The sequence below is a fragment of the Hyperolius riggenbachi genome, chromosome 4 (assembly GCF_040937935.1).
Source record: "Hyperolius riggenbachi isolate aHypRig1 chromosome 4, aHypRig1.pri, whole genome shotgun sequence".
Classification (NCBI taxonomy): domain Eukaryota; kingdom Metazoa; phylum Chordata; class Amphibia; order Anura; family Hyperoliidae; genus Hyperolius; species Hyperolius riggenbachi.
The window spans coordinates 273,806,789-273,831,183 of NC_090649.1; the positions used below are offsets into that span (position 1 = coordinate 273,806,789).

Here is a 24,395-nt window from a genome sequence, read left to right on the forward strand (position 1 = left end):
AACGGCAGCACGGGAGAAGGAACGTGCTGGCTAGAGAGGCGAGTGTCAGCGCTTCACTGCGTCAAAACTGTGCATAGGCCCCTTGGGGGAGCAGTATTAGCAGGGGGGAACGTGCCATGTATTCTAGCCCCCTCCCCCCCCCCCCGCCCCAAATAAATACTGCTGCATGCTTCATCATGCCCCTTATCAAGCAATCAAAAACCATCCTGTCCGATCCTGCTGTTAGTCAATTTTTGATAGAAGTTGATTGAAATTACCAACGGGCAGCATGTTAGGGCAACAATCTTTGGTAGGTTTGATCAGAGTGACTTAATCTGCCGATTTAATGTTTCATAGTGTATGGGCACCTTAGGTCTTATGCTGGGCATACACTGTACGTTTTTGCCCGTGTAATCGAGCCGCTGGCTCAATTCCGGCTCGTCCCCACGGGCGCCCGGATCGATTCCCGCTCGTCCCCGCGGGCGCTTCTCATCTTCTTTTCGTTTTTTACCATTGTCCTGCCCGCGGTATCGAGAGGGGAATCGATCCGGCGGGTGATCGGACACGTCGGAAATTATCAATCAAGCCATCAGCGGCTCGATTACACGGTACAAAAACGTACCGTGTATTCCCAGCATTAGATCTCCTGCTGTATCTTATATCTTTATTCTGATACATCAGTTTTCAAGCATGTCCTTTCTAGTCCTTTATCCTCCATTCCTCTCTAGTGTAAAGCTTAGGATACTCATAATTTAAAGGGACACTTAAGTCAAACAAAAAAAATGAGTTTTACTCACCTGGGGCTTCCAATAGCCCCCTGCAGCTGTCCGGTGCCCTTTCCGTCTCCCTCCGATCCTCCTAGCCCCGCCGGCAGCCACTTCCTGTTTCGGTGACAGGAGCTGACAGGCTGGGGATGCGAGTGATTCTTCGCGTTCCCAGACACATTAGCACCCTCTATGCTGCTATATGGTATATGATATATGCTATAGCAGCATAGATGGCGCTATTGTGGCCAGGAACGCGAAGAATCACTTGCGTCCCCAGCCTGTCAGCTCCTGTCACCGAAACAGGAAGTGGCTGCCGGCGGGGCCAGGAGGATCGGAGGGAGACGGCGAGGGCACCGGACAGCTGCAGGGGGCTATTGGAAGCCCCAAGTGAGTAAAACTCATTTTTTTTTTACTTAAGTGTCCCTTTAAAGAGAAACCGTGACCAAGAATTGAACTTCATCCCAGTCAGTTAGCTGATACCCCCTTTTACATGAGAAATCTATTCCTTTTCACAAACGGGTCATCAGGGGGCTCTGTATGGCTGATATTGTGTTGAAACCCCTACCTCAAGAAACTCTGAGGACCATGGTACTCCTGGCAGTTTCCTGTCTGTGAACCTTGTTGCATTGTGGGAAATAGCTGTTTCCAACTGCCAAAAAAGCAAGCAGCAGCTACATCGCCTGCCAGCAGTAAAAATGTCACCATGTGATAAATGACAGAATGTACAGTAAATCTGGGATTTAAAAGATTTTACAATGGGCAAACACTGACTAAATCATTTATACATAATACTTGTAAAAATGAAGCACTTTTTTTCAATTACATTATTTTCACTGGAGTTCCTCTTTAAGCTCCGTACACATGCTCCATAACTGTTAATAAACGAGTGATCCCCGATTGTTTTCAAAGTTGAGTTGGATTAGATTTGAAACCAACGTGCTCTCAATAGTCCGTAGATCAGATCATTAGCAGAAGCACAAAAGGGAAGACCCAGAACTGTGAAATTTTCCAAACGTGAGTAGTTTGAATTGAGTGGTCATTTGTTATAGTTCGATAACTCTGATTATTGTCCGCTATGATATCCCAAAACTGATCAGTTTACATGGACGATGAATACTGTCTTTTACTGTTTGGTAGGACTTTGATGATAACTGACAATAGGTTCTGGCTCTGTAGTGGTAGAGGGGTGAACTTCTTGGGCCAGATTTTGGAAACCAGTAATTTACTCACTTTGGAAGCTATGGCCAAAAAATATAATCTCCCTAGTATGCAGCAGATATAGTATATGCAACTTGAACTCTTCTTGACCAACTCGCTGTTTTAATGTTTGTTTCGAGGGACAGTGGTTAAGTGTGTGTATGGAGCTTTAGCCATAACTGAGCTATACGTTCCATGAAATAACCAGGTCATTCATAATAATTTTGATTGTTTGATTTTGTCCAGCTTTATCCCTTCCATGTAGTATGGCAGTGTACCTAAACAATGTGTTCAAAGTGTTCTCAGTGTGTTGGTTGTTATACTGCATGGATGTGGTAAGGGTGTATGGTCTAATACCAGTTTATTTCAGGTTTGACTTGCTGTCTTTCAGCTGGAGAGTGGATTTGAAGTGAACAGGATACTTCTGTCAGCAGCTGCTGAAAATGATTCCCAGAGGAAGGTCAAGAAAAAGAAGCCATTGCAGGTATTTACAGTATAATAAGATGCAGTGGTAGTGATGGTGATGAACGTTCATTTGGTTAGTGTGTGCTACATTATCAGTCAACTTTTTTTCACTTTTTCTCCTGCTGTTTGTGTTCTGACTGGGGGACCATTGTACAACCCGCCCATAATTATTATGGTTGTCACTGGAACAGTAGTTGAAAATCTAATTTTTCGTACACATGCCAGTCCATGAAATTGTTTGCTGTATTAAGAAAAATACTCTGTTGTCTTTTTAGTCAGTGAGTACTCAATCACACAGTTAATTCAGGGTTTAGTAAATGTTATTAGCACTATAAGTGCCCCCCCCCCCCCCCCCCCCAAATGCCCAGTGTGGAGAAATGAACTCTGTGTTTTTCTGTTTGTGAGAGGCGGTCTTGTCAATTTTATACAGGATTATGTGGTTTCATAGATTGTGAAATTGTGAGCCTCATCTCTGTACCCTAGTGTTGAGAGAGCAGTTACTACTATAAGACTGCAGGATTGCATTCACCATCTTAGTCTTCCTTTAAAGAGGATCCGAGATGAACTTTTACTCATTGCATAATTGTGTTCCTTTCCTATTATTTATAGGGCATTCCTCAAGCCAAATACTTTTTTGTTTTAATACTGTAATTCCCTATAAACTAAACAAGCCACACCCACAGGTTTTCAGAGAGCCAAGGCACTTTCAGACATTAGCAAGGGCTCATGGGAGCTCAGTCTGTGCAGGAGGAGGGGGAGGTATTACTAGCCAAAGATTTCAGAGGAGGAGGGGGGATTAGGTTTTTTTTGCTCAAGATGCAGATAAGCCTGCCTCTGTGTAATGTTTACAAACATGGCTGCTGTCATTGTATCACAGGAAGAAATAATAATATTCTTTTAAAGCTGTTTTCAGCTAGATTTGCTGTGTAAACTATCTAAACTTTAGATAAGATATATAGACAAGTTACTTGTTATAGTTTTTTTTTATCTCGGATCTGCTTTAACCATGTGGGGTTTGCACCTACAGGTTTCATTTTCATTGAAGGAAAGTATTCACTATGCTTAGGAACACCATATTAGATTAACATGGCAGTGACCTGGGATATCCTGCTTTTCATCTCTGTATGCTGCATTCTTTCCCAAGATGCCTTTCATTATTGAAGTGTTATTAATGAGAAAGTATGACTTGCCAACTGCAGTACATCACTTTGCATAATGATTTCAATATTGTGTTAACAGAAGCCTGCAATGGCAGCAGTTCCTGATCCGAGGATGTCTGTGAAGTCAGGTGATCTCCCATTCGTTGCTGGAACGGTGAGTGCAGATTTTATATGAATTCTGTCATTTCCACTCATCAGTATCCAGACTGAATAGTCTTGGCACTTAATGCTTTGTTCACCATACAATGCACTGTCTTGTAGAAAAGTAAATGAAGGCAAGCATTTGATAAGCCTAACGGTAACCATTAATACAAATCTCCAGACGATTGATTGTCTGATTGGATCGTAATATAATCATTCAGCCTCACTAACTGAAAGAAAACTGCTATGCAATTTGATCAGATTAATGAAATCGATCCAAAGAAATGTATTGATTCCTTCAATCTGATCGAATCACATAGCAGATTTCTTTCCGTTAGTAGGCCCAAACGATAGTTTCGTATTGATATTCCAATTGAATTGAATAATTGATCGCGAGGGGCATTTTATCTTTAATGGCTGCCTTTATGCAGCCCCTATCGAGGAAATGTTATTGAAGTAGTGCTTCTCCCTTTTTAATATAAATCCCAAGTGATTTTTGGACACTGACTGCTTCTGCACCAGGCTCTAGATTCTTATTGCATACTAATTCTTCATTTTCATTTTATATTGTCATTTTCACATGGCAGACTGTTGGAATGTGGTTAATAGCAACTTGTAGGCCTTGATACAATTAATTACAATTTGCAGCTGATTACTTTCCTCTTGTACTCCCTGGATATTCCTACTGTTTTGGCAGACACTGGTTCCTTTGTTTTAAATTACATTTCCAGTCACAGATATAGGACAGGGTTGCCTCCCACTTAAGCAGGCTGAGATGCAGTCACCTACTATTAATAGACCTTTGTTATCACTGAACACTGAAAAGCAGGGCTGGATTTACAGCTCAGAGGTCCACAAACTTTTTCGGTCAAGGGCCGGGTCAACATACTTCAGACTGCTGGGGGGCCGGAACATACATAAAATGATGTTGAAAAACATATTGAATCTAGGTATGGATTCCCCCCAATCTTGCCCGGAGGAGAACTCCCAGAAGCAGCCACCCAGTCACGCGGCGCCCGAAGAGTGTCTTTTGTGCACCAGACAGTGAAGCATACCCAGGTGACAACCTGCAAATCATTTGGACAGCAGTGTCACCTGATGCAGAATTGGATTGGAAGCCATTGAATGACTGCTCACTGTAGTATGTGGATGGGTAGCACTGCTATTCTATATGCGGGCCACTGATATTTAAGGGTGCAGCGGGCCACATCTATAAGTTAAACATTTTGGTTTGGGGGGCCGGTGAAAAAGCCTCGGGGGGCCGCATTCGGCCCGCGGGCCTTAGTTTGAGGACCACTGCTATAGGCACTTAAAGAGAAACTCCAACCCAGAAATGAACTTTATCCCAATCAGTAGCGGATACCCCCTTTTACATGAGAAATGTAATGCTTTTCACAAACAGACCATCAGGGGGTGCTGTATGACTGATTTTGTGCTGAAAACCCTCCCACAAGAAGCTCTGAGTACCGCGGTACTCTGGGCAAACTGCCACAATGTAACAATGTTCACAGACAGGAATTAGCGGTTTACAGCTGTCTCTAACAGCCAAAACAGCTAGGAGCAGCTACATAACCTGCCCACAGTAAACATGTCACCATGTAATAAATGTCAGAATGTAAATCGGGAAGAGGAAAGCTATTACAATGAGCAAACACTGACTAAATCATTTATACATAATTATGGTAAAAAATGAAGCACTTTTTTTACTACATTATTTTCACTGGAGTTCCACTTTAAGCTCTGGCACCCTAAACTCTGCCCCTTAACCTAGGCCACACCCCCTCACATCACATCCAAGACAAGTAGAGAATACCAAAAATGTGCAGATATTCTGATATGTAGAATTTACCAAATACTGTATAAGTTGATATTAGCAACAACAAGCAGATAATACAAATCACAAGGACATTATATTGATAAAAATTGTGATAGTTTCTAATCAAAGGCAGGTGGTAATAAGTAGATTTTTAGTGATAGGAAGGTAGTAGTAGGCAATAGGGATGGTCAATAAGTTTGCAGATTGAAAGTGGAGCAATCAAAATCAGCTGCAATGGCATTTGAGTGAACCAATTTCAATCTGTTGTTGGAGGCGTGGTCAAAGACATCAGGGTACACCTGTACACAGAAATGTTCACCTGTCACCATCAATCAACTATCATTTCAGCTGAAAAACAAAATAAAAAAGCAGAGGTACTTACTTTGCATGTGGGAAATCAGATTCAGACAGTTTATAACTACTTAACTGACTTCATAAATCAATTATTCTAATGACGGCTAGTAGCGATTGCTCAATTCTAGTGACATACAGGCAGTGAGCTGACGAATCTAGTGGCAGGCTCTGATCGGTCTATTCTAGTGGCAGGCCCTGATCGGTCTATTCTAGTGGCAGGATCTGATCGATCTATTCTAGTGGCAGGATCTGATCGGTCTATTCTAGTGGAAGGCTCTGATCTGTCGACTCTGGTGGCAGGCTCTGATCTGTCGACTCTGGTGGCAGGCTCTGATCTGTCGACTCTGGTGGCAGGCTCTGATCTGTCGACTCTGGTGGCAGGCTCTGATCTGTCGACTCTGGTGGCAGGCTCTGATCTGTCGACTCTGGTGGCAGGCTCTGATCTGTCGACTCTGGTGGCAGGCTCTGATCTGTCGACTCTGGTGGCAGGCTCTGATCTGTCGACTCTGGTGGCAGGCTCTGATCTGTCGACTCTGGTGGCAGGCTCTGATTTGTCGACTCTGGTGGCAGGCTCTGATTTGTCTACTCTGGTGGCAGGCTCTGATTTGTCGACTTTGGTGGCAGGCTCTGATTTGTGGACTCTGGTGGCAGGCTCTGATTTGTCGACTCTTGTGGCAGGCTCTGATTTGTCGACTCTGGTGGCAGGCTCTGATTTGTCGACTCTGGTGGCAGGCTCTGATTTGTCGACTCTGGTGGCAGGCTGTGATTTGTCAAATCTGGTGGCAGGCTCTGGTTTGTAAACTCTGGTGGCAGGCTCTGGTTTGTCGACTCTGGTGGCAGGCTCTGATTTGTCAACTCTGGTGGCAGGCTCTGATTTGTCGACTCTGGTGGCAGGCTCTGATTTGTCGACTCTGGTGGCAGGCTCTGATTTGTCGACTCTGGTGGCAGGCTCTGATTTGTCGACTCTGGTGGCAGGCTCTGATTTGTCGACTCTGGTGGCAGGCTCTGATTTGTCGACTCTGGTGGCAGGCTCTGATTTGTCGACTCTGGTGGCAAGCTCTGATTTGTCGACTCTGGTGGCAGGCTGTGATTTGTCGACTCTGGTGGCAGGCTGTGATTTGTCGACTCTGGTGGCAGGCTGTGATTTGTCGACTCTGGTGGCAGGCTGTGATTTGTCGACTCTGGTGGCAGGCTCTGATTTGTCGACTCTGGTGGCAGGCTCTGATTTGTCGACTCTGGTGGCAGGCTCTGATTTGTCGACTCTGGTGGCAGGCTCTGATTTGTCGACTCTGGTGGCAGGCTCTGATTTGTCGACTCTGGTGGCAGGCTCTGATTTGTCGACTCTGGTGGCAGGCTCTGATTTGTCGACTCTGGTGGCAGGATGTGATTTGTCGACTCTGGTGACAGGCTGTGATTTGTCGACTCTGGTGGCAGGCTCTGATCTGTCGACTCTGGTGACAGGCTCTGATCTGTCGACTCTGGTGACAGGCTCTGATTTGTCGACTCTGGTGACAGGCTCTGATCTGTCGACTCTGGTGACAGGCTCTGATTTGTCGACTCTGGTGACAGGCTCTGATTTGTCGACTCTGGTGACAGGCTCTGATTTGTCGACTCTGGTGGCAGGCTCTGATTTGTCGACTCTGGTGACAGGCTCTGATTTGTCGACTCTGGTGGCAGGCTCTGATTTGTCGACTCTGGTGGCAGGCTCTGATTTGTCGACTCTGGTGGCAGGCTCTGATTTGTCGACTCTGGTGGCAGGCTCTGATTTGTCGACTCTGGTGACAGGCTCTGATTTGTCGACTCTGGTGGCAGGCTCTGATTTGTCGACTCTGGTGGCAGGCTCTGATTTGTCGACTCTGGTGGCAGGCTCTGATTTGTCGACTCTGGTGGCAGGATGTGATTTGTCGACTCTGGTGGCAGGCTGTGATTTGTCGACTCTGGTGGCAGGCTGTGATTTGTCGACTCTGGTGGCAGGCTCTGATTTGTCGACTCTGGTGGCAGGCTCTGATTTGTCGACTCTGGTGGCAGGCTCTGATTTGTCGACTCTGGTGGCAGGCTCTGATTTGTCGACTCTGGTGGCAGGATGTGATTTGTCGACTCTGGTGACAGGCTGTGATTTGTCGACTCTGGTGGCAGGCTCTGATCTGTCGACTCTGGTGGCAGGCTCTGATTTGTCGACTCTGGTGGCAGGCTGTGATTTGTCAAATCTGGTGGCAGGCTCTGGTTTGTAAACTCTGGTGGCAGGCTCTGATTTGTCGACTCTGGTGGCAGGCTCTGATTTGTCAACTCTGGTGGCAGGCTCTGATTTGTCGACTCTGGTGGCAGGCTCTGATTTGTCGACTCTGGTGGCAGGCTCTGATTTGTCGACTCTGGTGGCAGGCTCTGATTTGTCGACTCTGGTGGCAGGCTCTGATTTGTCGACTCTGGTGGCAGGCTCTGATTTGTCGACTCTGGTGGCAGGCTCTGATTTGTCGACTCTGGTGGCAGGCTCTGATTTGTCGACTCTGGTGGCAGGCTCTGATTTGTCGACTCCGGTGGCAGGCTGTGATTTGTCGACTCTGTTGGCAGGCTCTGATTTGTGGACTCTGGTGGCAGGCTCTGATTTGTCGACTCTGGTGGCAGGCTCTGATTTGTCGACTCTGGTGGCAGGCTGTGATTTGTCGACTCTGGTGGCAGGCTCTGATCTGTCGACTCTGGTGACAGGCTCTGATCTGTCGACTCTGGTGACAGGCTCTGATTTGTCGACTCTGGTGACAGGCTCTGATTTGTCGACTCTGGTGACAGGCTCTGATTTGTCGACTCTGGTGGCAGGCTCTGATTTGTCGACTCTGGTGGCAGGCTCTGATTTGTCGACTCTGGTGGCAGGCTCTGATTTGTCGACTCTGGTGGCAGGCTCTGATTTGTCGACTATGGTGGCAGGCTCTGATTTGTCGACTCTGGTGGCAGGCTCTGATTTGTCGACTCTGGTGGCAGGCTCTGATTTGTCGACTCTGGTGGCAGGCTCTGATTTGTCGACTCTGGTGGCAGGCTCTGATTTGTCGACTCTGGTGGCAGGCTCTGATTTGTCGACTCTGGTGGCAGGCTCTGATTTGTCGACTCTGGTGGCAGGCTCTGATTTGTCGACTCTGGTGGCAGGCTCTGATTTGTCGACTCTGGTGGCAGGCTGTGATTTGTCGACTCTGGTGGCAGGCTGTGATTTGTCGACTCTGGTGGCAGGCTGTGATTTGTCGACTCTGGTGGCAGGCTCTGATTTGTCGACTCTGGTGGCAGGCTCTGATTTGTCGACTCTGGTGGCAGGCTCTGATTTGTCGACTCTGGTGGCAGGCTCTGATTTGTCGACTCTGGTGGCAGGCTCTGATTTGTCGACTCTGGTGGCAGGATGTGATTTGTCGACTCTGGTGACAGGCTGTGATTTGTCGACTCTGGTGACAGGCTGTGATTTGTCGACTCTGGTGGCAGGCTCTGATCTGTCGACTCTGGTGGCAGGCTCTGATTTGTCGACTCTGGTGGCAGGCTGTGATTTGTCAAATCTGGTGGCAGGCTCTGGTTTGTAAACTCTGGTGGCAGGCTCTGATTTGTCGACTCTGGTGGCAGGCTCTGATTTGTCGACTCTGGTGGCAGGCTCTGATTTGTCGACTCTGGTGGCAGGCTCTGATTTGTCGACTCTGGTGGCAAGCTCTGATTTGTCGACTCCGGTGGCAGGCTGTGATTTGTCGACTCTGGTGGCAGGCTCTGATTTGTGGACTCTGGTGGCAGGCTCTGATTTGTCGACTCTGGTGGCAGGCTCTGATTTGTCGACTCTGGTGGCAGGCTGTGATTTGTCGACTCTGGTGGCAGGCTCTGATCTGTCGACTCTGGTGACAGGCTCTGATCTGTCGACTCTGGTGACAGGCTCTGATCTGTCGACTCTGGTGACAGGCTCTGATTTGTCGACTCTGGTGACAGGCTCTGATTTGTCGACTCTGGTGACAGGCTCTGATTTGTCGACTCTGGTGGCAGGCTCTGATTTGTCGACTCTGGTGGCAGGCTCTGATTTGTCGACTCTGGTGGCAGGCTCTGATTTGTCGACTCTGGTGGCAGGCTCTGATTTGTCGACTCTGGTGGCAGGCTCTGATTTGTCGACTCTGGTGGCAGGCTCTGATTTGTCGACTCTGGTGGCAGGCTCTGATTTGTCGACTCTGGTGGCAGGCTCTGATTTGTCGACTCTGGTGGCAGGCTCTGATTTGTCGACTCTGGTGGCAGGCTCTGATTTGTCGACTCTGGTGGCAGGCTCTGATTTGTCGACTCTGGTGGCAGGCTCTGATTTGTCGACTCTGGTGGCAGGCTCTGATTTGTCGACTCTGGTGGCAGGCTCTGATTTGTCGACTCTGGTGGCAGGCTCTGATTTGTCGACTCTGGTGGCAGGCTCTGATTTGTCGACTCTGGTGGCAGGCTCTGATTTGTCGACTCTGGTGGCAGGCTCTGATTTGTCGACTCTGGTGGCAGGCTCTGATTTGTCGACTCTGGTGGCAGGCTCTGATCTGTCGACTCTGGTGGCAGGCTGGCAGATTCCATAACTTGAAGTTCAACCACATATACAGTGGCTTGCAAAAGTATTCAGCCCCCTTGAAGTTTTCCACATTTTGTCACATTACTGCCACAAACATGAATTAATTTTATTGGGATTCCACATGAAAGACCAATACAAAGTGGTGTGCACGAGAGAAGTGGAACGAAAATCAAACATTATTCCAAACATTTTTTACAAATCAATAACTGCAAAGTGGGGTGTGCATAATTATTCAGCCCCCTGAGTCAATACTTTGTAGAACCACCTTTTGCTGCAATTACAGCTGTCAGTCTTTTAGGGTATGTCTCTACCAGCTTTGCACATCTAGAGACTGAAATCCTTGCCCATTCTTCTTTGCAAAACAGCTCCAGCAGTTTTCAGATCTTGCCACAGATTCTCGATTGGATTTAGATCTGGACTTTGACTGGGCCATTCTAACACATTGATATGTTTTGTTTTAAACCATTCCATTGTTGCCCTGGTTTATGTTCAGGGTCGTTGTCCTGCTGGAAGGTGAACCTCCGCCCCAGTCTCAAGTCTTTTGCAGACTCCAAGAGGTTTTCTTCCATGATTGCCCTGTATTTGGCTCCATCCATCTTCCTATCAACTTTGACCAGCTTTCCTGTCCCTGCTGAAGAGAAGCAACCCCAGAGCATGATGCTGCCACCACCATATTTGACAGCCGGGATGGTGTGTTCTGAGTGATGTGCAGTGTTAGTTTTCTGCCACACATATCATTTTGCATTTTGGCCAAAAAGTTCCATTTTGGTCTCATCCAACCAGAGCATCTTCTTCCACATGTTTGCTGTGTCCCCCACATGGCTTGTGGCAAACTGCAAACGGGACTTCTTATGCTTTTCTGTTAACAATGGCTTTCTTCTTGTCACTCTTCCATAAGAGCCAACTTTGTGCAGTGCACAACTAATAGTTGTCCTATGGACAGATTCCCCCACCTGAGCTGTAGATCTCTGCAGCTCGTCCAGAGTCCCCATGGGCCTCTTGACTGCATTTCTGATTAGCGCTCTCCTTGTTCTGCCTGTGAGTTTAGGTGGACGGCCTTGTCTTAGTAGGTTTACAGTTGTGCCATAATCCTTCCATTTCTGAATGATCGCTTGAACAGTGCTCAGTGTGATGTTCAAGGCTTTGGAAATCTTTCTGTAGCCTAAGCCTGCTTTAAATGTCTCAATAACTTTATCCCTGACCTGTCTGGTGTGTTCTTTGGACTTCATGATGTTGTTGCTCCCAAGATTCTCTTAGACAACCTCTGAGGCCGTCACAGAGCAGCTGTATTTGTACTGACATTAGATTACACACAGGTGCACTCTATTTAGTCATTAGCACTCATCAGGCAATGTCTATGGACAACTGACTGCACTCAGACCAAAGGGGGCTGAATAATTACGCACATCCCACTTTGTAGTTATTTATTTGTAAAAAATGTTTGGAATCATGTATGATTTTCATTCCACTTCTCACGTGTACACCACTTTGTATTGGTCTTTCACATGAAATTCCTATAAAATTGATTCATGTTTGTGGTGGTAATGTGACAAAATGTGGAAAACTTCAAGGGGGCCGAATACTTTTGCAAGCCACTGTTTATGCTGGGACTTCACATGATAATGGACACATATTAAATCTTGCAACTGGACCACAGTTGTACATGCCTCTGCTGGGACTTGTACTCCCACAGGAGCTCGCAGCTGCACTACAATGCTACTGTTTTAGTGTAGAAAGTCCACAGTCAGTAATGTAGCAATAGGAGATGCAGAGGTTGTGATCGCACCAGGACCCCTGGACCAGAGAGTCCCTCCTTCATCCATCTTATTCGTTTTTCATTGGTGCTATGCTGGTAATAAATTAAATTATATTTGAAGTTCTACAGCAGCACTGAAGATTTATCTTAGCATTTATAGCTGCACCTGAATGGTGCAGATTATGCTAGAAGTTGCAGTCCAAGTCTCTGGCAGCCTGAAACTGTCCAGCTGTTGGAGCACTACAAGTCCCAGGCATCATAATCGGAGCATGTCCATACTTATGCTCTGAAGCTACAGGTTCCTGGTGTTTAATTGTCAGAGATGTTTGGGGGAAGTGAAGAGGACCTGTAAGCTGTCACAGAGGGGAGAGAAAAATACAGCTCAGGAGCTTTTCAGTGAAGAAGTTAGCCTTTTTTTTACCTGCTGAAAACACTACAAAAACTACATGTTAGCAAGCTAGGCTAATATACAACACAGCATTCAGCGGCCACTGTCAGCCTCCGGTTTGGAAACTTTGATGAGACGGCCAGCAGGTAAAGAGGGCTCCTGGCTCTGCTAATCCTCCCCTCCTCTTGAAAGCAGAACCCCTCTGACTTGCTAGCACTGGGACACGGACACTCTCTCAGGCAGTACGCAGAGGAGCCAAATGTTTGCCTTGTGGAGGAGATGGAGAGAGGCATACTGATGGTGGCTGGCCTCACTGTTTTTACCCCCATGGCAGTACAGGCTCATCTGCAGCGGCTCCCTCCTTCCTTTGCTTGTGCTGAGCATGTGAGGCTGCTGCACCAGCAATCCTGGAACCACGTGGAAGGCCTGGAAAGAGGAAGCTTCTGTACATGAGCCTCTACTGCCGCTCTATGAAATCCACCGCTTCCCTGCGCTCTTCTCATACCTATTCACCCTTGTCATAAGCGACAGTGGTGTGGGGCGCGCTGGTCACCATTTTTTTTTTTTGCAAATGAACTCCCGATCCCGCTGAATGCAGAGCGCCTATCACACTTAAATAAACATATGAGGGAGGGAAAGAAAGGGCACGTGCCTACAATGAGTAATGGTAAATCCGGCCCTGCTGAAAAGCTTTAGTAAATAACCTGATCTGTTAATGTGGTTGATCTAATAAAATTTACCAGATTAGTCTGACAGTGTGGGGCCAGCATAAGTGTTGATAGGAATGCCAATGTATTATCATGAACAGACAACTAGATGAGGTTTCAATAACCTCTGCTTGGCTTGTCATGTATTTTAGAAGTCTATCAAAGTTGCTTCTGTGTAGTGTGGTGCATATGAAATTTAGAATCTGCATTATAATTAGATATTTATATATTTTTTCTACTTTTTTTCATTTGAAGTCTACCAGTAGCAGTCATTCCATAAGTGCAAATGTCCAGAGTCTTATGCACATGATAAAGCATCAGAGTCCACGCACAACATTAAAGCGCTCCAAATCTGTAGGACACAAGCCATCTAGGAGTGCAGGAACCATCAGGACATCAGCCTGCGCAATGCCCTCTACAGGTGATAGTCTGTCTGATCTACTATTCGCTTTACAGAGCGAGCTGGAGCAGATGAATATGTAAGTATAAATGTTCTGTACTTTGAGACAAGTAATATTTGATTTTTATTTGAAATTATTCATTTGAATAGCTTATTTCACTCCTTAATGTAGTTTAAACAGCTAATTAGTTAGTTGCTATAAAGTGTTTACAGAAGACCTTTTGAGCTGAAAAGCAGCAATGCTGAGAGCACTTTACCTAATCCATGCTGAGTGTATAGAAAGCGCAAACAATACATATCTTCCTTTTATTGTTTACTTGATCTAAAGGTCAGAAATCGATGCCCCAATATGTCAGTTCAATAGTAGTTTCAATATTTATTTATTTTTATTGAAGATCTATTGAAATGATCAATCAGGCCAAGCAGTAGATCCTGATTAAACACGCTGGGGCAGGTTTGGCGGTAGATTTGTGAACCATAATGTTGCACTGCATCGAGCAGTGCAATGCTGCGGTTAGATTTTAATAGATTTCATGTTGAAATCTACTGAATATCTGAGGCCCATGGGCCTGCAGGCCATATTCTACCCATTTGGTTTTTGAAACTAGAATCAGGGTAGGCAGGGCCAGGCCAAGGGAGATGTGCCTTCCCCCAGCCGCAGTATTTGCATGTGAGCAGAGAGCTCCCCTCACATGTTTAAATTCCTTTACATGAAAAGAAAACCGCACTCCGAGCTGTGAGAATGCTGGTGCAGAATTCCAAGGCTGCTCAGAACATGACTTAGGAAAGAAGAGTCCACACACAGACTTGCTGGAACACTGTCTAGCAGTTTATTGTCCCATCACACACACATGCAATTGTGATCTGACCAGTAGGCCTTTACAGGCTCAGCTTCTTCTACCCAGCACCAATCCCAAGTCCCCATTGCTGTAGCATCTCTTATGTGACTTGTCTGTACGTATATGTGAGTCACATGATGAGAGATGCTACATTGTGAGGATGCCTGGAGAGGGGTAATCTGGCTACGTATAGTGGAGGGTAATTTGGCTATCTATACTAGGGGGGACTCTGGCTACCTATTCTTGAAGGGGGGGGCTCTGGCTAAATGTATTAGGGGGGGGGGGCTATAGACATTTGGGGGACTGATTTTCAGGGGGTAGAGAAAAAGCAGGCTCCCATGAGACAGTGGGGGGAGGGAGAGGCAGGGGCCCAAGGGTACTAGAATTTTAAAGTGGGTGGAGAGGCAAAAGGCACTTAAAGTGAACCTCCAGACTAAAAATCTACTCCGCAGCACTGAAAATGCTTGGTGTTTCTTTAAAGTGGATCCAAGATAAACTTTTACTCGTTGCATAATTGTGTTCCTTTTATATAGTTTATAGGGCATTCCTCAAGCCAAATACTTTTTTTGCTTTGTTTTAATACTCTAATTCCCTATAAACTAAACAAGCCTCGCACATAGCTTCTCCAGAGAGCCTTGGCAATTTGAGCTTAAGTAGCAAGGGCTTATGGGAGCTCAGTCTGTGCAGGAGGAGGTTACTAGCCAGAGATTTCAAAGGCAGAGGGGAGGAGGTAGGAGGAGAGTGGAGTGAAGTTTTCACAGGATGAGGGCTGGAGATGATATCAGCTTGCCTGTGTGTAATGTGACAAACAGAACCTGGCAGCCCTCATTGTATTACTGTGGGGGGGGGGGGGGGGGTGATCAGGACACAGGACAGTTGGAACTAAGTCTTGTGCTCCCTGTCACCTCCTTTCGACCAAAAAGATGGCTGGCCCCATAAAATCACAAACATTTGCCTGTTCTTTTAAAACTGGGTGGGTAAGAGATTATATTACTAATCTATTTTAATTAACATAACTAATGTAACTTAATGGCAGTATGTTTGTTTAGGCTGAAGTTCCTCTTTAAAGACGCATGGCCAAACTTCAAAACTGTTGAAATACAACTATGTGTGTATTATAGGCTCCTAATTATTACAGAACTCCCTGTTTAGTCAGCTCCCTTCAGTTGTGCCGCTCTGCCTCAGGCTTATGGCAGTGACTAAAAGCAGTCAAACAGAAGAAGGCAATGGAGCGCATGCACTGTCTCATTTGGTGCTCCCCGGATGTCCACGCCCACCCATCCAAACATTCCATCTATCTGTTCTTGGTCCAGGCCCCTCTGTCAAATTGTAAGTGTACCAGAGGCTGATTTTGGGGGGCAAATGGGACACAGGGGCATGTTCTCTTCTAAATGGCATTCCTCTGTGTTCTCTCGCCACTGCTATCTGCCCCCCTGCTCTATAGGGGAAGAGGCTTCCTTTGCAGGAAAGACACTCCTGCAGAACACCCACTCTGGCATTAGGAAAGCCTCTTCTCTGTCTCTTCCCTGCCTCTCTGTGCTCGGTGCTCTCGGATGAGACGCACAAACCTGAGTCTGCAGCATCGTGGCCAATTATTTAAAAAAAAATAAAAAATTAAAAGCTTATAACAATGCGGAAGGAGCAGTAAGGGGCTCTACCTGATCCAGCTAAGCCCCCAGGATCAGTTATTATGTATCTTTAATACTATTATGCCAACCCAGGTTCTCTTTAAGAACCCATTATGACCCACAAGTCAAAAGGTTATGCTTCATACACACTTGAGATAAAAGTCTTTGGAAAAGGCAAGATCACAGACCAATCTTACCACCCTTCATGTAGTATGAGAGCCATAGCTACACAGTCTATTCTATGGAGCTGCACTCCCCATCAGATAAAATCTTTGCAAGATGCTGCACACAAAGATGCCCGTACACACTCAAAAGATCATTATCTGCAAAAGATCTGTTCCTGCAAAATATCCATTCCTGCAAAATGCATTCATAGTCTATGAGATCTGCAGATCATCATACACACTTGGTTTAACAGACTTCATCTGCATATCTGGCAATCATCTGCAGATCTGAAAATCCATCCTGGTGGATCTGATCTGCAGATTATCTGCAGATGATTGTCTGTTAAACCAAGTGTGTATGATGATCTGCAGATCTCATAGACTATGAATGCATTTTGCAGGAATGGATATTTTGCAGGAACAGATCTTTTGCAGATAATGATCTTTTGAGTGTGTACGGGCATCTTTGTGTGCAGCATCTTGCAAAGATTTTATCTGATGGGGAGTTCAGCTCCATAGAATAGACTGTGTAGAGTATGGCTCTCATACTACATGGAAGGGGGTAAAATTGGTCTGTGATCTTGCCTTTTCCAAAGACTTTTATCTCAAGTGTGTATGAAGCATTAGCCTACTCCTGCTATATACTATCAGGTAGCTATTGAGTAGTGATCAGCGAAAAATGTGCATAACAGCCAAATTAAAAAAAACAAAACAAAAGAAGAAAAGAAACTGGACTAATCAATGCCAGCAGCTACTGATCAACTAGCTGGTTAACTAATCACTAAACCCCCTGAAGACGGCAATAGCCGAAACTAGTCGGGACAGGAGCGGGCAATACAGATACAGGATCGAGTTGAGGGGCCTGAGTACCACTTTGGGTGGGAAGCGCTGTCAGCCAGGGGGGGGTCCTAAGTGGACTAGGAACCTCTTAAAGTAAGTGCCTATCCTCGGATTGCCTGTACTGTATATTCCTTTTTATCCAGCAATACAACTTTTGTACATTCCACTAAAAGCCTCCCTGTCTGCTCTATCTGCACATTGAGTGCATACAGGTGGAGGAGTGGAGAAGCCTAATATCTACTTAGAAGAGTACATCTGCGCTGTGTTTATTCTACATACAAGATAAGCTGCATGCTTGTTTCTGTTGTGATTCAGATAATACTGCAACTAAACAGATCAGCAGGTCTGCCAGGCAACTGGTATTGTTTAAAAGGTAATAAATATGGCAGCCTCCATATTCCTTCCACTACAGTTTTCCTTTTAGCTTAGTTGCATTTAAAGAGAATCTGTACTGTGAAAATCTTACATAAATAAACATACCAGCCTGTTTGTTTTCTCCTAGCCCCTTCTGTGACATTTTCGTTGCTCCACGCTGCTTTCTTGGTAATAAAATCACTGTTTTATTCATTGTTTTTGTAAACAATGAAGATGGCCGCCAAACAGGAAATGCATCATCAGAGCAGGTGCCTGTTTGCAGAGGCTCCTCTCAAACGTGATTTGATTGCTGGAATGTTACACCACTTGTTACCTTAGCTGTTTGTCTGAGCTCTGAACTGATCTTTCTGCACTCACAGCTGTTCACAAGGTCACAGCTACTGAGCCTGCAGACACTGGCTGTGAGCAAAGACCTTGTCTGACTCATACACACAGCACACACACAGAGCCTGCAGGGGGCGTGGAGGAGGTGTGTATAACTTCTCCCTATCACAGCAGAGCAGTGCATTCCTCTCTGCCTGGACAAGGCTTGACAAAGGAAAGAAGATTAGATTTATTACAGAGACCGTGCAATTAGAAAAGGCTGCAGCAAGTCAGACCACATTAGAACAGGTGTAGGAACTTATAGGATAGAAGAAATAAGGCTGAACATCTTTATAAAACAATAGACTAGTTGCGCTGGGTATAACTAATCAGTATTTTGGATCCTCAATAATTTTAGATGCCTATTCATAGACTTGGTACTTAAAAGTATAAGGTTTTATTTTTATAAAACATGTATCAAACAATTGTATTCATAAAATATACACATAAAATTGTATTACATCAGACAATATCGGTACCCATCTAATCAATAAGATTGCTTTAACATAAAACATTCATCCATTCAAACACACTCAGACCTTCCAATGTGTAAAAAAAGAAGAGGATGTGTGAAATGGATAGGTATGGGGTTATTTGGGATAAGTACGCCAAGAGGGGGAGGGGTTTTGGCGCATACAACTTCTTGAGTACTAATATATTGTGCAATAGATATGGATGGTGACCAATGACTATATGATGGAAATTCAGTAGATTGGGGAGTATCAGTATCCGTTGCACAATGTTCCTCTTCGATGATTTTACCGTTCCCCTTGTAATTAGTCCTATTGGGTAGTAGAGGTGCTGATTCACTAGTCAGCACAGTGGCATACTGTTTTTTCCCCGTACTAGCGCTGTCCAATAGGTATTTCAGGAGCGGTAATCCGTTTAGATGTAGTTTTATATATACTCACGCTCCCCTTTGCGATGCCTCTAGATATAAGTCCAGTTCACGCGTTGGAGCTACGGCCGGCTGCTCTACAACTTGTGACAGTTCGCGTCTCCCGTGTAATCCTCTGCCTCTGTAGCGGTGAGGCGTAGTGGCAGTTCCGGGAGGCGGCTAGTTCAGTTTCGGTGACGTCACCTGTTGCCTGCGTCTCCTATTGCAAGGTTGCGTGGTTAACACTATACAGCTGCAGTGCACGGACTTGATAAGAGTCGTTTTCCGTGCGTTTTTAAGTAGTGTGCTGTATTCCTTAATGCAATTCGGATCCCCAGGTGGATTTACTGAAGTGCTGACGCATTTCAGCGGTCCACAGCCGCCTTTATCAAAGCCAGTAAAAAGTGAACTGCCGCCTGGGGGATGTTATAGTCTAGATGTTCCCTCCCATATTGATAGAAGTTTCTCCTGGGTCTTAGAAGGTGAATTGTCCATCAACATAGATCTCATATGAAAAGTTTATTCGTGCATATATTTTGTTGAACAGCGAGGAGAACGCCAGCGCATACCGCTAAGGCTGCATCTTGTTACAGAGTCTGAACATCTTGTTACAGAGTCTCTTTAAACAACAACTGATCAGCAGAGATTTTCAAGTAGGGAAATCCTTGTGGGTCAGCAGCAGAATAGGAGGCCCACAGTATTTCTTCTTTGTAGTTGAAGCACACATTCTCTTTTCATTTATCAGTTTCCAAATACTCAGTGATGCTGATCTGACAAGGGAGGTGCAATGGAAAGTGGAACAGCAGAGCAATTGCTCAGAGAAAATATTCAGAGCTTCTTATTTAGCTGCTTAAACCTGGTTGGTTACTCTGGGCAATTACTCTACCTTTGCTCCAGTTTTTATTGCACCTGCCCAATCCATTCAATGTAGTGAATAATTGAATACAGTGAAAATGCAAAGAGGAACAATGACTTATTGTTACATGTGAAAAAGTGCAATATTTTAATGTATTTTAGTATATCATAATGGTATTAACTGATGAAAATTTCTTTTACCTCTAAGTGAACATGATGATCTGCTGAAGCAAATAAATGAGACAAAAGACACCAACATGCGTGAAGATTTAGAACGTGAGGTGGAATGCCTTATAAAGCAAATGGAAACAAAAAGTGATCAAATACTGAAACTGAAGAGGCATCAGCAAAACGTAAGCAGTCTGAGGACAGAGCTCATCTATCATAAGAGAATGTATAGTGATTTAATAACTTATGGCAGCCAGTTAAACATCACGCTTTAGCAGTATAATGGAGAGATGAAGGAAATAAACTGATTTTTTTTTTCTACTTTTGTATTTTAATAATAATTTTTGGATGTGCCAAACTGAAGGAATCTTTATAGACACCATGTATGGGTCCAGTAGCTCACCTTTACCAGCACACTAAAGGGCCAGGTTTTTTTGCTTCCTTAACATAAAAAAAAAACTCACTTTAAGAAACTAGAAGCTTTCAGCAAATTATTCTGGATCAGGTTCTGTGTGACCTATTATCAATTGTGAGCTTTGAGGAATTCTCCAGAGGAGCTAAGTGTCCTACAGTGGATTAAATATGGTTACCTGCTGCAACCATTGGTTTTGTATTTATAGAGATAGTGCTGATTGAAAGCCCCAGATATCACTCAGCATGCTGGTTAATTAATTCTGACTAAAGCTACTTGCACACAGCAGATTATCTTAATTTTATAGAGTAATTGTCAGGCTGCAGAAGCTAATTTAAACCTCTATTCTCCTGTGTTAAACAGTTTAGAAGGAAGCTCAAAAGCCATTAGTGAAGATAAAAATCTCAGTTACCTTTGATGTGTGCTTATCAGCAAGTCTGTTATAGACCCATAAAGACGCAAGCCGCATACTAAACTGCAAAGCATTCTGGGGCCCTCCCCTCGGCTGCTAATGAGATGTTACAGAAGCTTGTAATCAGTCCAGCGTGTAGCACTGATAAATCTCGGGGCAGAGTACTCTGCAGGAGTCAGCTATTGTTCCTAGCCACATGGCTCATTAATATTCACTGCACACTGTGTTGTTCAAGTAGGAGCTTATCTGTGATCAGGAAGCAGGCAGGACATGACGACACATTTGACAGAAAAACATGGAGCCTGCCATGAGCTGTCAGGAGCATCTATCTCTGCATATACTATATACAAATTCTGTGATATCCAAACGTGGACAGTGAAATGCATATGTAATGTAAGTACAGCCAATCTTTAGCTACTGATATATGTGTTTATTTTCTCTGAGACCTTATACCTAACAGCTCCTCTTTAAAGGATCTTTTGTGGAAATCATTCATAAACCTAGTATGAATACAGAAGTCCACTGACAACATTGTTGGTGATCTGCCATGTTGGATCATAGGAAACCTGAGATGGAACATACCAGCCCATGTGGTACCTGGGCTCCCTTCCTATCCTCCTGGTCAGTTGTTCTTTTCTGTGCATGCCTGGCCGTGCGTACCTCCCCATCACACTCCCTCAGCCGGAAGCATTCTGTGCCTGTGTAATAGTACTGCTCAGACGCAGAACGCTCCTGGAAATGTGACAGGGACGTGTGCGAAGCCGGGCAGCACATGCGCAGAAGAGCATGACTGGCCAAATTACCAGAGGTGACCATGGGACAACGGATCAGTCGGGGAAGACAGCAAGGGAGTCCATAGACCACATGGGGCTGGAGGAATTACCAGGCAAGTATGTAACATTTCAGGTACACTTTAATTACTGACTTCTATTGTATCCCCTACAACAGGGCACCTCTTGCTTATCCTCTCCACAGAACAGTCTTCCGAGCAATGTGTTTGTACAGTGATCTTTCAAAGAATCATGTTTCTGGGTGACAGTTATTGAAAGTATGCATGCAGCTTTATATGTAAGCAATCTACCATATTAAGTGATGTCAGGGCTGTGAAAAAGATGGATTAAGCAGATAATCAGCGTTAATATACCATATATAGTTGAATACAAGTCGACCACGTAGATAAGTCAAACCCAAAAATTTACCCCATTAAGCTGGATTTCTTTTCAAGACTCAAATATAAACAGGCCCAGGAAAGTTAATTGCTGCAAGTGGGGACTATAAAGATTACTGGCTGCACTCGGGGATCAGGAGGTTTAACGCCTACTGCATAAAGCACTGCAGCCATTAACCACTCCTGGTCCCCAAGTGCAGCCATTAACCCCTCCTGGTACCCCCATTGGAGATATCTTCCCCCTGCCCCTTCCTTTCAGTAACCAATTAAAGCCAGTGTTGCCTGCAACCCCCCATAACCTATTGTGGCCAGTATTGCCCCCCCCCCCCATAGAAACCAACAGCGACCAGTATTTGCTCCCCCCCCCCCCACCCCCTTAGTAACAAACTGAGGCAAGTATTGCCCCTCCCCATCTCAGTAACTAATTGTGGCCAGTACTGTACACCCCTCCCCCCTTCCCCAGTGAGTGGCTAGTATTTAACTTTCAAACCTCCACCCATTCTCACTCTCTCTCCATCCTCCTACTAGTGGTGGGCAGTATTTCACTTCCATAAGCCCCCTTCCCCACTCTCGGTCAGCCGTCATGACGCCTGCCTCTTTTTCTTTCTTTTTTTTTTTTTCTTTTTTTCCCCCTGAGTGCCATGCATGCAGAGTAAAGCAGCAGAGAGGACATAGGTTACCTTATTCACCACTGGGCGCTGTGTCCTCTGATTTCCTCTTTGCTCATGCCAGTGAGCATGCAATAGCGTCACTCTGGCTTCCCGTGTCATGTGACATCAGGAGTCACACGACCCCAGGAGCCGGAGAGATGCTATTGCATGCTCACTGGCTTGAGAAAGAGGAGATTGAAGAACAAACCGATCAGCGGTGGATAAGGTAACACATGTCAGCTCCGCTGTATTCACTCTGCATATATAGTGGTAACACACAGGGAGGGGAGAAAGAGGCTGGCAGCTAGGGAATTCTGCAAGAGAACTACTGCCCAGGCTTATTAGCAGGGATGAAGGGAGGGGTTGTCTGCAGCAGCATAATACAACCCCTCCCATCGGATATGAGAGGGAATTGAGGTCTGACTTGAATAGAAGTTGACCCTTATGTTTTGCCATAGTGGATCAGAGCTAAATTTCTCGACTTATAGTCAAGGATATATGGTACATGTTCCCCATGACAAAACTTGCCCCATGACTCAACTCCGCCATTACCTATGCTTGCCATTTTCAAGTATAATCGCAGCATTTGAACAGCGTTTGGAAACATGTATGCCAGAAAAACAATGTGCAAAAGACCTTGTTTAGGAAGTATTTATCACCTAAAAAGTGATGTTTTCTCACTATAGAAAAAGCTAGGAAAGCAGTGTTAAGTGTTATTGTGAACTGGTCCCTAACACGTACTGTAAGTGTATTTATGCAGTACAGGACAGATTCCCCCACCCTCCTTATGGTGATACCCCTGGCCTCACTGCTAGAAAACTATGAGGCAAAGTATATCTTACCCCATACATGGGCTTTTATGTCTCATGCTGCTTATTAAAGATGCTGTGATTTGTGGATAGACTTTAACATCAGTTTCTTAAATTGCACAATATTTCAGGTCGTCAGGCTTAAGAAAGCAGCTCGTTCATTGAAGAAACTCTCCTCCAATGCCAGATCCGTGTTTTCTGGACAATCTCCGAGACCTGACCTTCCTGGCACTCCAAGGCAAAGGCAAGAAGCCCCAGTGAGAAGCCCTCCAGCTACCAACAGCAACCCCGCCCTACAGCTGCTGAAGAATGTGCAGAAGGTTCAGATGAGCTTGAAGAAGGATGATATCATGTGGGAAAAGTGATGATTTTTTAAAACATTTATTTATTCTTAAGCGTGTATTTGCAAGGCTTGCATCTTTAGTCCAGTGTATATAAGGTGGCTTTCAATGTCTATTTAATTTTAATATTTTAATTAAAGATTTGTAATTTTTGTGAATTTGTGTCATCAGCGTGAACTACAGTATACTTTCACACATTACAAAAAGAGGGATTCTTTCTCCCTTTAAAGGAAACCTGAGACGACCAGTATGCCAGCATTTATACACTCACCTAAAGGATTATTAGGAACACCAAACTTTCGCCTTCATTCTCCGTGGCATTGATTCAACAAGGTGCTGAAAGCATGCTTTAGAAATGTTGGCCTATATTGATAGGATAGCATCTTGCAGTTAATGGAGATTTGGGGGATGCACATCCAGAGCATGAAGCTCCCGTTCTATCACATCCCAAAGATGCTCTATTGGGTTGAGATCTGGTGACTGTGGGGGCCACTTTAGTACAGTGAACTCATTGTCATGTTCAAGAAACCAATTTGAAATGGCTCGAGCTTTGTGACATGGTTCATTATCCTGCTGGAAGTAGCCATCAGAGGACGGGTACATGGTGGTCATGAAGAGATGGACATGGTCAGAAACAATGCTCAGGTAGCCTGGGGCATTTAAACGATGCCCAATTGGCACTAAGGGGCCTAACGTGTGCCATGAAAACATCCCCCGCACCATTACACCACCACAACCACCAGCCTGCACAGTGATAACAAGGCATGATGGATCCATGTTCTCATTCTGTTTACACCAAATTCTGACTCTATCAA

General features: G+C 45.1%; 1 protein-coding gene across 4 annotated transcripts in view; it reads left to right on the top strand.

Annotated features, from left to right (window-relative positions):
- The window catches only part of CEP57L1 (centrosomal protein 57 like 1), an 87,018-nt gene extending 63,280 nt beyond the window's left edge, over positions 1–23,738 (top strand). For all 4 annotated transcript variants that reach the window (XM_068279439.1, XM_068279441.1, XM_068279440.1 and 1 more), the window contains 5 exons: positions 2,335–2,427; positions 3,648–3,722; positions 13,535–13,758; positions 19,829–19,973; positions 23,371–23,738. In XM_068279439.1, coding sequence (XP_068135540.1) covers positions 2,335–2,427; positions 3,648–3,722; positions 13,535–13,758; positions 19,829–19,973; positions 23,371–23,604 — 771 coding nt within the window. In that variant the 3' untranslated portion in view covers positions 23,605–23,738. The remainder of the gene's footprint in view (positions 1–2,334; positions 2,428–3,647; positions 3,723–13,534; positions 13,759–19,828; positions 19,974–23,370) is intronic.
- Positions 23,739–24,395: the final 657 nt, after the last annotated feature.